General features: G+C 38.7%; 1 protein-coding gene and 1 long non-coding RNA gene across 6 annotated transcripts in view; one reads left to right on the top strand and one right to left on the bottom strand.

Moving 5' to 3' along the window:
* LOC106875639 (secretin receptor) overlaps positions 1–16,091 on the top strand; it is a 39,339-nt gene extending 23,248 nt beyond the window's left edge. For 3 of the 5 annotated variants that reach the window (XM_089343668.1, XM_089343667.1, XM_014923872.3), the window contains exons 2-13: positions 645–747; positions 1,614–1,724; positions 1,875–1,987; positions 3,516–3,610; positions 4,782–4,950; positions 7,085–7,241; positions 10,902–10,962; positions 11,587–11,656; positions 12,765–12,859; positions 14,100–14,238; positions 14,614–14,655; positions 15,339–16,091. In XM_089343668.1, coding sequence (XP_089199794.1) covers positions 1,895–1,987; positions 3,516–3,610; positions 4,782–4,950; positions 7,085–7,241; positions 10,902–10,962; positions 11,587–11,656; positions 12,765–12,859; positions 14,100–14,238; positions 14,614–14,655; positions 15,339–15,926 — 1,509 coding nt within the window. In that variant the 5' untranslated portion in view covers positions 645–747; positions 1,614–1,724; positions 1,875–1,894 and the 3' untranslated portion in view covers positions 15,927–16,091. The remainder of the gene's footprint in view (positions 1–644; positions 748–1,613; positions 1,725–1,874; positions 1,988–3,515; positions 3,611–4,781; positions 4,951–7,084; positions 7,242–10,901; positions 10,963–11,586; positions 11,657–12,764; positions 12,860–14,099; positions 14,239–14,613; positions 14,656–15,338) is intronic. The other 2 variants (XM_014923882.3, XM_052977196.2) reach the window with 2 other exon arrangements.
* On the bottom strand, positions 8,429–14,134 carry LOC149130819 (uncharacterized). The gene is made up of 2 exons (XR_016238701.1): positions 14,018–14,134; positions 8,429–9,010 (listed from the first exon to the last, which is right to left on the bottom strand). It is a non-coding gene; the product is annotated as an uncharacterized LOC149130819 (long non-coding RNA).
* Positions 16,092–16,158: the final 67 nt, after the last annotated feature.

Raw genomic sequence — 16,158 nt, 5'->3', positions numbered from 1 at the left:
ACAGCCTGCTCGTGAAATTAACGTGCAAGTGGCTGAGCACTCCACAGACACGTGTACCCTTAACATAGTTCTCAGGGATATTCAGCATGAAACAGTGTGACAAGGCTGACCCTTTGAATTACAGGCACAACAAAAACAGGAAGTAAGAGAGAAAGTTGTGGTGAAGGAGTACAGCAGGGTTCGCCACCATCCCCTGTCGGAGCCTCGTGGAGCTTTGGGTGTTTTCTCTCAATAAACACTCACAACGCCCGGTCTGGGAATCGAAACCGCGAGTCCGCTGCCCTAACCACTGGGCCATTGCGCCTCCTGTCCAATATTATACCAGTTTTATCAACCAGTACTATATTTTATCGCTCCCTGAGTTTGAAAAGCCAAACCAACTGTACTTTTCCCATCAAAATATGTATTCATTATTGAAATCAATGGATAAAACACATAGGTAAAAAAATGTCTTGCTGATTTAATTACATCAATCTATATCCTGAATTCAAATCATGTCAGTGATCCACGACATCATTAATCCTTTCTGGATTAATAAATTAAAGCATCTGACACATTATTATCTATTTAATTGAAAGCATCCTTTTTCCTAATATTTTCGGCCTTGCAAACCAGTATAAACCATAGATGTCTATGTTTGATAGTTTCAGGTGAAAGTCTCAAAGGAGGAGCAAAGAAAATATTTATATGAAGCCCACCGCCAATGTAACATTTCAAGTGACGAGGTTTCAAGTTCGAATCCAGAAGGTTGGTACAGTTATCTGCTTCGTTCCCGAATACTATCAATTTTAAATTTTGTCAGTATATATATATGTGTGTGTGTGTGTCTTTTGGGATATAAGTATGAATATATACTCTTATGTATACATGCATATATTCTTTTACTCTTTAAATTGTTTCAGTCATTTGACTGTGGCCATGCTGGAGCACCACCTTTAGTCGAGCAAATCGACCCCAGGACTTATTCTTTGTAAGCCTAGTACTTATTCTATCGGCCTCTTTTGCCGAACCGCTAAGTCACGGGGACGTAAACACACCAGCATCGGTTGTCAAGCGATGTTGGGGGGACAAACACAGACACACAAACATGTACACACACATATATATATAAGCATATATACGACAGGCTTATTTCAGTCTCTGTCAACCAAATCCACTCACAAGGCTTTGGACAGCCCGAGGCTATAGTAGAAGACACTTGCCCTAGGTGCCACGCAGTGGGAATGAACCCAGAACTATGTGGTTGGTAAGCAAGCTACTTACCACACAGCCACTCCTGATATTTATATTTCATGATTTTCTCATTCAGTCTTATATGTAAAATCCTAAACTCCATGTCTAATTTTGTAATTGTTCCCCATCATCCTTCACACTGTGTTAGCGCATCGAGAAAAATGCTCTGTGATGATTCAAACAGTTATGTTCTAAGTTCAGATCCTACCGAGGCCTGCTTTACTTTTCAACATTGGTAAAATAAAGTGAAGTATTGGAGTCAATGGTGAAGGCTAAGCCTTTTCAAAAAAGGTAATTTTAGACATTAAGCCTAAAATTAGAAACAGTGTTTTGTAGTTGTTGTAGTTGTTGCAGTTATTGTTGTTGTTGTTATTTCGCAGGTGCACGTTGCAGTAGTATCTGGGATGGTATCCTATGTTGGCCACAGACCTTAGCTGGCACAGTAGCTGAACTTCAGTGTCCTTCCTATATTAACAATTTCTACACAAACGGTAACTGATATCTCTTACTACTACTACTACTACATAGATATAAATATTTATATAACATTTGCACATATATATATATCTTCCCTTTTTTTCTCTTCCTCTATATCTATAAAATAAACCCCGTTTTGGTCGTTTGTTTGTTTGTAATTTTAGGTCTGGTAAGCAGAAAATGCATGGAAAATGGTCAGTGGTATGTACTTGAACGCTATAACCGAAGCTGGACAAACTACAGTCAGTGTTTTGGAGAAACTAATCGTTGGGTTAAGGTAATCGATTCATATTGGAAATCATGCTTACATATACACATGCATACATGTTAGCTCATCAGGCAAAAACAGTAAAAATATATATACCAGTTATTCACACGTATAGGCCTCAGACATCCAGTCCCTTCAAAGACAGGCAGACTCCACATTCGACTTACCTCTATTTCCAGATCTTTATATTTTGAAAGCTTCTCTGTTTCTTTTAGAGAAACATTATCATCTGTTGGTATTGATATATTGATTAGAAGGCATTTTTTTCTTGGTGATCTTTGACAACTATGTCCGACCTATTAGCCTCAATTTCTCTATCTCTGTATATTGGCATATCCCAGAGTATGGTTGCTTTCTCGTTTTCTGTGACCTTTTCTGGCGTGTGTTTACACCATCTTTATTCTGTTGTTACTCCATCGTGTTGGCATAGCATCCAGTGTATATAAGTCCCAACTCTGTCCTGTCTGAATATATCCCTTCTTAGCCTGGACTGGGCAGCCAGAGAATATGACTTATTGTTTCTTCTCCACCTCCACATATTCTGCAGTTACTTGTATTTCTTTCCATTATATGTTTTTGGTAATTTCTGGTGGGAAGGCTTTGGTCTTGTGCTGCAATTAAAAATCCTTCAGTCTCTGCTTTGAGTCCTGAGCTTCTCAGCCATTGTTGGGATTTTGCTTTGTCTATTTCTTTTGTGTTTAGTTTACCCAGTATTTGCCATGAAGGGGCCTTTCTTGCCATCGTTTTATCATGATCTGCTGCTGTTCCAGTTTTAGTTTTGATTTCAGTTGTTTTACAGTTTTCGTTGTTTCTTCTTTTCCTTCATAGTTGTTAGGAAACTTTTTTTGTATTTGTCAGCTTCATTAAAGACTGAAAACAGTTTTTTTAAATTTTCTTCATATTTTGTGGCTATTTGTATTAGTTTTCCTTGCTTCTGAAGTAGGTATTTCTGTCGTCCTATGGTGGTTATTTTGTAATAGTTTTCTCGCTGTATAAGGCCTCTACCACCTTCTATACATTGTATATATTACCTTTCTATGTCAGATTTTGGGTGGTGCATCCTAAATCCTGTCATTATTTTTCTTGTTTCCCTGTCTATTTTCATTAGTTCATTTAGAATTTGTCTCTTTTAAAGAAAACAAAAAAAGCAGACACTTCACTGTGATCAGATGAGGCACAGGTAAGGCACAACAATCAGGCAATAGTATATTACAGGTGTAAAGTAGACATTCATCATCTCTACCTGACCATTCAGAGATATTCAATGATCAAGTGGTAGTGGTCTACTGAACTGATATAGAAAGTTACCACCACTGTCCAACCATCTTGTGAGGCTACCTGAAGCAAGAGTCAATGGTCAGTTGATAGTATCCCACTGAATCGATTGTCACCTGGATCTCACCCTAACTTTATAGATGAATGATATTAACCACTCTTCCTGGAAATCTGAACCAAACCAGATCGCACACACTTTACACAAACTCTAAACTCAAATGGCATAAGCAAGAAGAGAATATTTCCTGTTTTTCTCTTGCAGGTGCATTTATCACATATTCCAATTATTTATACCATTGGCTATGGAATATCACTGGTATCACTATGTGGTGCAGTTCTTGTAATGCTCTATTTTCGGTAAGTTCATCATTCTGCCATTTCTTTGCTGCCATATTTTTTTTAATATTTACTTTTATGAGATTTCATCAAAAAACATATATTACAAGACCAGTAAGCTTTCTTGGAGGCACTGGCACTACTAGAAAGAAATGGCGGAGCGGGGTGTTATCCTCAGACTGGATACTTGTCCAAATACATGAAAAGGGACAATTTAATTGACTTTTCTTCTCCTCAACACCAAAAAGAGACCCTCGTGTTGATGTTAGAAATCCTTACTGACAGATATAGTTAGAAATATATCACCATATTTGTATTACTGTTGGGCAAGTAGATTTACAGTATCATAAGAACACAGAATAAAATGCCTTGTGGTATTTGATCCAACTCTTTGTGCTCTGAGTTTATATTTTGCCTAAGTCAAAATTGCCTGTCATCCTTCCAGATAGGACCATAAAATAATATACCACCCAAAGACAGATGATTTAATCATTTAGCCCCTATCTCTAAATAGGTGAATTTATTCACTTATGTTAGAAATTATTATTATTGAGTGAGGGAGCAGCCATGAGAGCCACATGCTTTAATATGAGAATGCATGGCCTAGTGGTTAGGGTGTTACACTCACGATCACACTCATACATTGTCTGCGACAGGATAGTCAACCATCATCATTATTGAGTGAGAGAGTAGTGCAGGCCATCAAAGTGACAATGAGGTACAAATATACAAAGCCCAATATACCCATCATGACTACCCATCTGATTAGGGAACACCAGGCACATGGATCACAACATTATGTGCACGACATGGTGATCTCATGTCAAGATAAACAGCGCATTACCTTGCAAGCGGGTCTTGGTTAGAATTCTTTTCAGTTCGAGTAGCCCATCCTGCTCAAAAGGTCTCTGAATAAGGTTTGTTTAAGGATATTGAACGAAATACCCATATTTCCAGGGGTGAATTATTCAAACACCAAGGAATCCCTCTCAACACATGGCTATGATGTTCCCTCACTACTTCTTTTTGCTACATTTACTGAATGTCAAGGTAATATATTCCAGGTGTACGTCCTTTGGACATCTGTTGTTTTGTTATTTGTTCTTTTTAAAATGCAATTTGCCTATGTGTGCATGCGCGCATACATACATGCATCATACGCACACAAACATTTGCTTTCTATTACCTGCAGGCGTCTTCACTGTTCTCGCAACATGCTGCACATCAATATGTTTATGTCATTTATTCTGAGGGCAGCTGTTTGTCTAATCAAGGAGCAACTCCTCGTGGATGGGTTCGGTCTGCCAGATGATCTCCAAACACATTCGAATGGCCAGTTCTATTTTAGAGATGACAGTTCGGTGAGTATGACAACTGGTTGATACCTAAATCGATAGATTTATCAATCAAGCAATCTAGGTAGCTACACAAATACACACACGACGGGAAGATGCACACATACACATGTACAAACCCATACACAGACACACACATGTGATAGCTAGGTGCTATGCATGGCCACGAAGAAACTTGTAAGAGCCTCTCTCGAGTGGAAGTAAGAGATGAAGCAAGGTAGATCTGTCGAGATCTGGCTGAGGGTTATGAAGGAAGACCTGTCAGATATGGGCCTGTCTTTCAAATAGTTTAGCACAATGCAACCATTGCAGACTGTGGGTAAAGGTATGTACCATCATAGTGGCTAGCTGCCCTGCAGATATAAATATCTCTTTGAAAATCAAAGAAAAAGAGGATATCTGTGGACAACTGCTTCGAAACCTCCAGCTTTTATATTCAGACTATGAATTCATATTCATACCAATAATAATTGGAGCATTACGTTTTGTTAGGCTTAAAGGAAAATCTGGATAAACTGGGATTTTCAGAAAGAGAAATTGACCGGCTGATTCGTACATTACAAGTTCAATCTCTGATTGGAACGGTAAAGATATACAAGAATTTTCTTAAGTTCCAAATGTGAATTTGTCTGTGTTAACTACAACCCAAAGATGGAGCCTTGTATCTTGGTTGGAAACCAGCTCCCTCCTCAGTGGAAGATTTATAATAATTAAAAAAATAGAACGAACAAATGAACATACATACATACATCACAGACAGGCACACACACATAAATTCACATTCAACAGAAAATCAATTTATTAATCAATGAATTAGATTTTTAAAAAAAAGGAAAAATAAATTAACCAATCAAATTCAGCTTTTTCCCACCCATTTTCACTTGCTCTGATACAAGACACCGCTATTAGCATTCGGACAAATTTGTTTTGTTACTATAAATTTTTGATGACGATATTCTGTCCAGCTATGTCCGCATTATCCTTTGTTTTGTTGTCTCCTGACAACTGAGTTTGACTTCTTTTTTTACAGGATTTTTAATACTATTAAAATATGAGAGGACCCCTTCATTGTCTTTCCTCTTTCTTTCATAATGGGTCTCCTCTGAAAATGGAATCTTGTAACCACAATGCTTCATAAAGATGAAACACGAGGTCCATTTTCATCATTCTCATTTTCTTAATGTTTTATTTTCATTATTCACAGAAATATTAGTTCACCTTCTTTAATCTGCTTGCTGGCTTTCTTCCCCTTCCATCTTCTCGTTTTTGTAATCAACAAAATTTTAAATAATACCCGTTAAAGTGAGGAGAGTTTTTCACAAATAACTCAGTGACAGACGCACCAAGTTATCTGCTTAAAAATTTCGTTTTGAAGAGCAAGCATAAATTCAGCCGGACTTTGTAGGTGTGAATCATAGAGGCTGAACAATGAAAACAAAAAACAATAACTTGTGGCTTTTGAAATGAATTGTGATAGAAAGATTTACGATATTCCATATACTGAACATCGAACTAACAAGAGTGTTAAAACAAAGATAGTGAGCCCTTCTGTCAATTGAAAAAAAAAGTAGAAAATGAAATTGCTCATGTAACCCAATGTAACTGTGATGTCTTAACAAATAAAGTTATTCATACTCTTTTACTTGTTTCAGTCATTTGACTGCGGCCATGCTGGAGCACCGCCTTTAGTCGAGCAAATCGACCCCAGGACTTATTCTTTGTAAGCCTAGTACTTATTTTATTGATCTCTTTTGCCGAACCGCTAAGTTACGGGGACATAAATACACCAGCATTGGTTGTCAAGCAATGTTGGGGAGACACAGACACACAAATATATATATATACATATAAATATATACGACGGGCTTCTTTCAGTTTCCGTCTACCAAATCCACTCACAAGGCTTTGGCCAGCTGGAGGCTATAGTAGAAGACACTTGCCCAAGGTGCCACGCAGTTGGACTGAACCCGGAACCATGTGGTTGGTAAGCAAGCTACTTACCACACAGCCACTCCTGCACCATAGAGAACAAACCTTTGGTAAAAAGAGTTTAGGAAGACTTAAAAGACAGCTATAGCACAACATGAAGGAATAAATACACACACACATTTAATATGTATACGATGTGTATATTTGACAGCACTGGCAATGCAAAGTATTGTTCTCTTTGTTCCACTACACACTGGCTGCCAACTACATATGGATTTTGATGGAAGGGCTCTATCTACACAACCTCGTCACGGTGGCCATGTTTTCTCAGAAGAGCGGAGTCAGACCATATATTGTCGTTGGCTGGTGTAAGTTGATAACTAATAACTTCTTAGGTGATCTTTCGATACTAGTCCACCACAACTTCCGGTCGTTGCGCGTACGCATACTGATTACATGATCGTATAGTGTGTTTGTTTTTAAATGACTTGAAAATATGAAAAGACAACATTAAATAGAAACTCAAACCTTCTCCCCCTCAGATGCATACAGTTCTCAAACTTTAAACACATAAACACACTATACGATCATGTAATCAGTATAGGAAGGAGATACGCTACTGTGGAGGTGCGCTTCACAACGGAGGAGGAAGCAAATAAAGCACTCTGCAGAGGCAATAAGGACAGAGGAATGGGTGCTCTTGCCTTCGTACTGCGGCAAACGTGTGGCCAAGGTGCGAGTGAGTAAGGTGCCATCCGAACTGAAACTTTAAACACATAAACACACTATACGATCATGTAATCAGTATGCGTACGCGCAACGACCGGAAGTTGTGGTGGACTAGTATCGAAAGATCGCCACTTCTTTTCTTTTTTTCCTATTACTGTCACATTACTGTATCGTTGTTTGTTTTTTTGCATCTAACTTTTGACTAGGTAGAGCATGAAGTTTTCCTTCGTTTATTATATAAGGAAAAGGAGATGGTGCAATGGTCACAAGATTGGAAGGACTTTTGTTGTTTACTCTTTAAGAATAGAACATATCTTCATCAAATTCTTCAAAGAAAGAGGCGCTGTGGTTATCCCCTTAAGTTTCTAAAATTTTTTGTAAAAATGACTAGAATTCCCTCTCTCACTCTCTGGGAGAGAGGCACAAGCACAAGGGGAATACATCTACTCCCAGCATATGACCATACACCAGAGACAACAAGTAGAGGGCTGTTGATTGTTACTCTTTTACTTGTTTCAGTCATTTGACTGTGGCCATGCTGGAGCACCGCCTTTTAGTCAAGCTAATCGACCCCAGGACTTATTCTTTGTAAGCCTAGAACTTATTCTATCGGCCTCTCTGCCAAACTGCTAAGTTACGGGGACGTAAACACATCAGCATCGGTTGTCAAGCGATATTGGGGGACAAACACAGACTCACACACACACACACATACATATATATATATATATATATATATATATATATATATATGTACATATATATGACAGGCTTCTTTCAGTTTCTGTCTCCCAAATCCACTCACAAAGCTTTGGTCGGCCCGAGACTATAGTAGAAGACACTTGCCCAAGGTGCCACGCAGTGGGACTGAACCCGAAACCATGTGGTTTGTAAGCAAGCTACTTACCACACACCCACTCCTACACCTTTATTCGTGATTTAAAATTTGTTTAATAACATTTTGAGTGAGTGTTTTTGTTTTGTAAACCTTTGTGAAATAATGACAGACAATAATGTGTCCAAAAAAGAGGAAGTGGTACACCCAAAATGTCAAGAAGTCATGGTTGGAGAATGCTGAGCTTAAAGATTGGTTACAGCATGATAAAAATCTTGTCACTTGTTACTGTGTTTGTTGCAACATTGTGTTGAAAATTGCTAACAAATCAATGCTGTTAGCTCATAAAAACACTGCCAAACACAAAGAAGCTTTAGATTGTGCGAAATCTGCTATTAAATTAGATTCATTTATTGTTAAAACGAACAGATGACACATTAAAGGAAAAAGTAGCTAAGGCAGACATGCTTACTAACAGGCTATGTTGCCAAACATCACGTACCTTTCATCCATATAAATCACTAAGCTGAAATTTGTTGAAAGGCCTTTCCCGATAGTGAAATAGCTAAAAATCTACAAATGAAAAAAAACAAAATTAACATACATTATGCAAGACGGAATTGCACATTTTGAACAAAATGAAATCTTGGAAATTCTCAAGAAACAAGTTTTCATTATTGATAGATGAGAGTACAGGATATCTCAGTGACACAAATTTTAGCAATGGTTGTTTGCTTTTTTGATGAACAATCGCTTAATAAGGGCAAGGTTATCGCAACACATTTTCACAGAGAGGATTAAAGCACCGTGAAATGAAGAGCCTTGCATAATGCCCCATTCGACCTGAGAATTGAACCCACGCACTAACAATCATGAACCTAAACACAGATGTCTCGTGGCTTCACCCGGATCATATACTACTCTTTTACTTGTTTCAGTCTTTTGACTGCGGCCATGCTGGAGCACCGCCTTTAGTCGAGCAAATCGACCCTAGGACTTATTCTTTGTAAGCCTAGTGCTTATTCTATCGGCCTCTTTTGCCGAACCGCTAAGTTACGGGGATGTAAACACACCAGCATCGGTTGTTAAGCGATGTTGGGGGGACAAACACAGACACACATATATATATATATATATATATACATATATACGACGGGCTTCTTTCAGTTTCCGTCTACCAAATCCACTCACAAGGTTTTGGTCGGCCCGAGGCTATAGTAGAAGACACTTGCCCAAGGTGCCACGCAGCGGGGAATGAACCCGGAACCATGTGGTTGGTAAGCAAGCTACTTACCACACAGCCACTCCTGCGCCTATGATAATGTTACTATTGTTGTAAACCGCATTATCGATAATGGTATATGCTTGGCAGTAAACAACCTGTCAGAAAGATCAAACACCGGAAGCAGACAGTAATTTTAGGTTCCATATTACAATTGCTGTTGTTATTGTCATTGTTGTTGTTGATGATGATGATGATGATGGTGATGATGATGATGATGATGTGTTTATTGCAAATGTTGTTGTCATTCTACTTTTAGTTTCATTTTTGAAATTTCCAACCTTACCTTTTTTTTCCCCGTGATTGCTTTTATATTTTTTTGTAGATTAGTTTTATTGTCGTTACCATTACAATTTTCTGTTATTATATTTCATCTTTTTTTTTTTGAGTGATTGTTTTTTTCTTCATTGTCATCTGTTTTTTGTTTTATTTCGTTCCGTTGCCATTTTTGTCTATATAATTTTTAAAATGTTTTTTTGTAAACACTAATAAGGTTTCCATGATGTTTGTAACAACAAAAACAAACATAACCATTCTTGGGTCGATGGCATGACAAAGAAATATAGTAGTAGTAGTAGTGGTGGTGGTGGTGGTAGTGGTATTAGTAGTAGTAGTGGTGGTGGTGGTATTAGTAGTAGTAGTGGTGGTGGTGGTGGTGGTATCAGTAATAGTAGTAATGTAGTGGTGGTGAAGGTGGTTGTGGTGGTATTAGTAGTAGTAGTGGTGGTGATAGTAGTAGTAGTAGTAGTAGTAGTGGTAGTCGCAGTGGTTGTGGTGGTAGTGGTAGTATTAGTAATAGTAGTAATGTAGTAGTGGTGAGGGTGGTATTTTTAGTGATGGTGGTGGTAGTAGTAGTAGTAGTGGTGGTGGTGGTATTAGTAATAGTGGTAGTCGCGGTGGTGGTGGTGGTGGTAGTGGTGATATTTGTAGTAGCAGTGTGCTGGTAGTATTATAGTAGTAATGTAGTAGTGGTGAAGGTGGTGGTGGCATTTGTTGTAGTAGTAGTAGTAGTGGCGGAAGCAGTAGTGGTGGTGGCGGCGGTGGCAGTGGTAGTGGTTTTGGTGGTGGTGGTTGTGTTGGTAATCGTTGTAGTTATCATTGTGATGGGATGGTTGTGGTAGTCGTGGTGGCATAAGAAAACGCTGCTCTAAATTCTACTGAAGTGTCATTTTCTACTTGCAGGTTTTCCGTTTAGTTTTGTGATTCCATGGGTTGTTGTGAGGCTGTTTCTAGAAGATACATAGTAAGTACTACAATTATAGCTGTTGTATAGCCCAAGGTCAGCCCTGATCCAGCACCACACCTATGATCAAAACGAATTTTAGTCATAATCACATCTTACTTTCAAGCCTGGTGCATCTAGCACTATATTAAATCATTAAATATGTAAACTGATCAGGTATATATGTATGTAGGAATATCTGTACATACACACAGATACATACACAAGTATATATATATAAATGTGTGTGTGTGTGTGTTTGTAAGCCGTCTAAGAGTTCATAAGTCAGGAAAAAATGCAAGTGTATATCTGGCAGTAGAGTGGGTATGCTAATTGAAGTATTATATATCCATTACGACCGAACTTACCAATTGGTTTTGCACCAGTGGTTCAATGGAGTGTTAGTTAACAGTCTGGTTATGTAACCCTGTGCTCTTCAGAGGAATCCGTTATGGAATGAAATATGGCAACTGTTCTCCATTGTTGGAGATGAATAGAAAGTTGACCTCAGTTGAATTTGAACTCAGAACATAAAGACGGATAGAATGCTACTGAGCTTTTTGCCCGGCCTGCTAACGATTCTGCCAGCTCACCACCTCAATAATAATAATAATGATAATAATGATTTCTTGTTTATCATTTCAGCTGCTGGTACACTCATTCAAACAAGGCATATTTTTGGATTATGAAGGGCCCCATTATGGGATCAGTTATGGTAAATACCAGTCTTCTATGGACAATATACATGTCTGTGTGTGTGTGTGTGAGTGTATACATGTATGTTTGTATATGTATGTATGTATGTATGTATGTATGTATGTATGTGTGTGTGTATGTGTGTGTGTGTATGTATATATATATATATATATATATATATATATATGTATATGTATATATATGGGGGGAGAGAGAGAGAGAGAATGATGAACATAAAGAGATAAAAGTCTTTGGTTTTATATATAGAATATTTATACATGTAAATAAAAAAATAGGCAAAGAGGGGGCAGATATGATTACAAATCCAACAGCTGTTTCTGGGGGCTCAGAGTTACTTCATAATGTTGGCAGATGTAGTTCAGCAAAGAATTGCAACCAGTAATGGAAGGAAACAAACATTATCAAGCCTCCTTCTTCTGCGTGGCACCTTGGGCAAGTGTCTTCTACTATTGCGATTGGGCTGACCAAAGCCTTGAGAGTGGATTTGGTAGACGGAAACTGAAAGAAGCCCATCATATATCTGTGTTTGTCATCCTTCCACCACTTGACAACTGTTCTTGGTGTGTTTACATCCTCATAACTTAGTGGGTTGGCAAGAGAGACCAATAGAATAATTACTAGGCTTAGAAAAATAAGTCCTGGTGTCAATTTGTTTGACTAAAAAAACCCTTCAAGACAGTGCCCCAGCATGATCACAATCAAAGTAAAAGGAAATCAATATTTTGAAGAAACTTGAAATCCCAGTCACTAATCAAGATATTTTGATTTTAATAGATAGATATATAATACTCTGTTATATTATAAAATGCTATTGAGTTATTTATTGAAGTTTGTGTTGTTTTTTTTATTCTAATGAACACTTTCCCGTATATACTCCACACATACATGCATACAAGGGGTTACTGAAAAGTTCCTGGCTTTAAGGGTCACATGAACGGCCTGTCTGGAGGCCCAACCTTCTGAGTTCTTTTACAGAGGTTAGAAAAACTGAAGGACTGCTGCAATAAGTGTGTAAATCTGAGAGGAATATGTTGAATAAAATCACAAACTGATCCTCCATTTTCTTTTATATGTGTGTGTGTACACTATATTTCTGTACTTCACAGATTAACTTCTTGTTGTTCCTCAACATTATTCGAGTGCTATTCAGCAAGTTTGATATGAACCGGCCAAAGAAAAGAGCCAGAAATAACCGCTACAGGTCAGTATTTGTGACACTGAGAAGTCCTTTTGGCGATCTTACGGTACAAGTCCTAAATATCAGCCTTTTCTGTAAAAAGTGTTGGTGAGAAACAGGGTAACGACATCATAACAGCAAAAGACATACAGAGAGCGTGATTTATTTTGAAGGGTTTAAGGTTAGGGTTTTAGGGTTTGGGTTAGGGAATTCCGTCCCTAACCGTAACCCTAAAACCCTAACCCTGACACTAAAACCCTAACCCTAACACCGTAGTGAAGATCGTGCAGGTGTTACGGAAAAGGCCGATCTTTGGTAAAGATCGCCGAAGACACTTTTTATGGAAAAGACCGATATTTAGGACTCATACTGTAAGATCGCCGTCCTTTTTAAATCACATATCTTTCTCATTACCATCATCTAACCAAACCACTTTTACTTCTCTCTCATTTTATCTTCATTTTCTCACTTTATATACTTATATATGCGTTTATGCAAGTTTGTATTTATTTACTCAAGCATATCATCATCATCGTCGTTTAATGCCCACTTTCCATGCATGGGTTGGACGATTTGACTGAGGACTGGTGGACCAGGTGGCTACACCAGGCTCCAATCTGATTTGGCAGAGTTTCTACAGTTGGATGCCCTTCCTAACGCCAACCACTCTGAGAGTGTAGTGAGTGCTTTTACGCGCCACTGGCACGAAGGCCAGAGAGGCGGTACTGGCAACGGCCACGCTTGAAATGGTATATTTTACGTGCCACCTGCACAGGAGCCAGTCCAGCGGTACAGGCAACAACCTCGCTCGAATGTCTTTTTACGTGCCAGGAAGGTGACAGATTGAATTGGCATAAATTTGAGAGTATTAAACTTTTCCATTTACCAACTGAAAAAGTTTTCAGTAATTCTAAGACTACTTTTAGTTTCAAGAATTGCATTGCATGTCCTAATAATTCTTTCTAATTTTTGCAAAATTTTGCAATGAACAGAAGTGACGGGGACGTAAACACACCAGGAAGGCCAATATTCCATGATCCAGGTTACACATAGACTTCACAGGACCATTAAACCGATCATATTATCAAATAGTGGTAAGATAGCTTTAAAAAAATGGCCAGAAATGTGTAAATGTAGAAAACCAACATCAATGGTAATAGTAGAATTTCTACGCCAACTTACATCCATATTTTCTTTCCACCTCCTCTTCTTTTTCTTTCTGCGCTTCTCCCAACTTCTTAATGTTTCTTCTATCAATTCACAGACGATTGGCAAAATCGACACTGGTTCTAATCCCATTATTTGGCATCCATTACATGGTCTTCCTCTGGCTCCCAGATGACATTGGCAAGAAAGCAGAACTGGTGAAACTATATTTCGAGATGCTGTTTAATTCATTCCAGGTGAGACTCTAATCTGTTTGTCAGAAAATAGCCCTACTAAGTATTGTGAACATTACAATAGAGTACTTTCCAAAACAATATAACATCATCATCACCATCATCATTTAACATCTGTTTTCCATGCTGGCATGGGTTGGATGACTTGACAGCAACTGGCAAGGCCAGGGGCCTCACCTGGTTTCATAGTCTGTTTTGGTTTGGTTTCTACAACTGGATGCCCTTCCTAATGACCACCACTTCACAGAGTGTACTGGGTGCTTTTTATGAGTAATCAACACAGGTACTTCTTTTCCATGGGTCCCACTAGCAATAAAAATGATAATACAAACACTAACACATGTAGCTTGTTCAATTTATCATTCTTTGTCTTTCCAGGGACTATTTGTTGGGATCTTGTTTTGTTATATGAATGCAGAGGTAAGTTTCCGAATGGCCAATGAAATCTTTAAGTTCTTGATTACTAACTTTTCCCTACATACACCCCTAATCTGATTATTGTATCACCACTGTGCTGTTGTTGTTGTTGTTGTTGTAGTTGCTTAGCTTTCTGCTTAACCCTCATTAAACAGATCTTATCTTTCCAGTCGTTACTAGACTATCTTCAGAAGTCTGGGTCAACATTGTTCAATGCAGACTTCTTATTTAAAATGGCGTGTGATTTGAAAATTCAACTGTTATTTCTAGCAAAGTAGAGACTCACCCATTGACTCATGATATGTCCTGTGTTTCACCATGAACACTCTCACTAATTTTCATTGCGTACTCAAGGGATCAAGGCAAATTTGCAAGTTCAAATGACCCTTGAAGATCACAAAGCCACACCGCAGTTGTGACTATTTGGGGATACTCATCATCACACTCAACATCACCATCATCATCACACTCATCCTCACACTCATCTTCACCATCATCATCATCACCATCACCATCACACTCATCATCATCACCATCACCATCACCACACTCATCTTCACCATCACCATCACCATCACACTCATAATCATCATCACTATCATCATCACCATCACCATCACCATCACCATCATCATCACCATCACCACACTCATCACCATCATTGTCATTATTATTGTCTTCTTTAGGTCCAGTCAGAATTACGCAAAATGTGGATGCGCAAGAAACAAGGTCGGCTTGACTCAGCCTCTTTACCACGCAGCCAGTGGCAGACATTCTTCTCTTCTTCGATCATGCGCAACCGCAGTTCCGTGCGTTGCACCAACTCCCCTTCTCACTGCCATTATCAAATGCAAACGGCCACACCATCGCCACCCACAAGGCAGACGGCAAGGTCGAATTTGCCAACAGTGCTACAACCATCGCCACCACTACCAGCATCACCACTGCTAACCCTGCGAGCGATGCAGACTCTCTCCCACCCTCAAATGCAGACCCTGGTGCAGTTGCATCCTTCGTCAACATCAATGCAGAAACACCAAGACCTACCTAAGAAATGGCCGGGCAAAAGTGATGTGGTCGTCTTGACGAAAGGACTGAACAGTTCCAACTTTGGCATCGTTACTACAATAACCCCTACCAACACCATCATTACAAGCACCAACAGCATAATTCGTAACACCAACATTGCAGATACTAACATCGACCCCGACACCATCACTGCCAACAGAAGTAAAACAGACAAAAACGGCAGTGTTACAGAAAGCCCTGTATAAAGACACAAAGTTAGTCACGTAGGAGTGGCTGTGTGGTAAGTAGCTTGCTTACCAACCACATGGTTCCGGGTTCAGTCTCACTGCGTGGCATCTTGGGCAACATAGACATACCTGATTCTGTAGTATTGCTTTACAAAGTATTGGATAAATGTCCTACATAACTTCCATATCTTTTTCTGAAAATTTCTTTGTATTTTTTATATTTTAAACACTGGTTTTGCCTAATTGCAAG

This window comes from Octopus bimaculoides, chromosome 27, assembly GCF_046866305.1.
Source record: "Octopus bimaculoides isolate indiv1 chromosome 27, ASM4686630v1, whole genome shotgun sequence".
In the NCBI taxonomy this organism is placed as follows: domain Eukaryota; kingdom Metazoa; phylum Mollusca; class Cephalopoda; order Octopoda; family Octopodidae; genus Octopus; species Octopus bimaculoides.
Note: the sequence above shows the minus strand (reverse complement) of the source record. Positions and strands in the feature narration are given on the sequence as shown.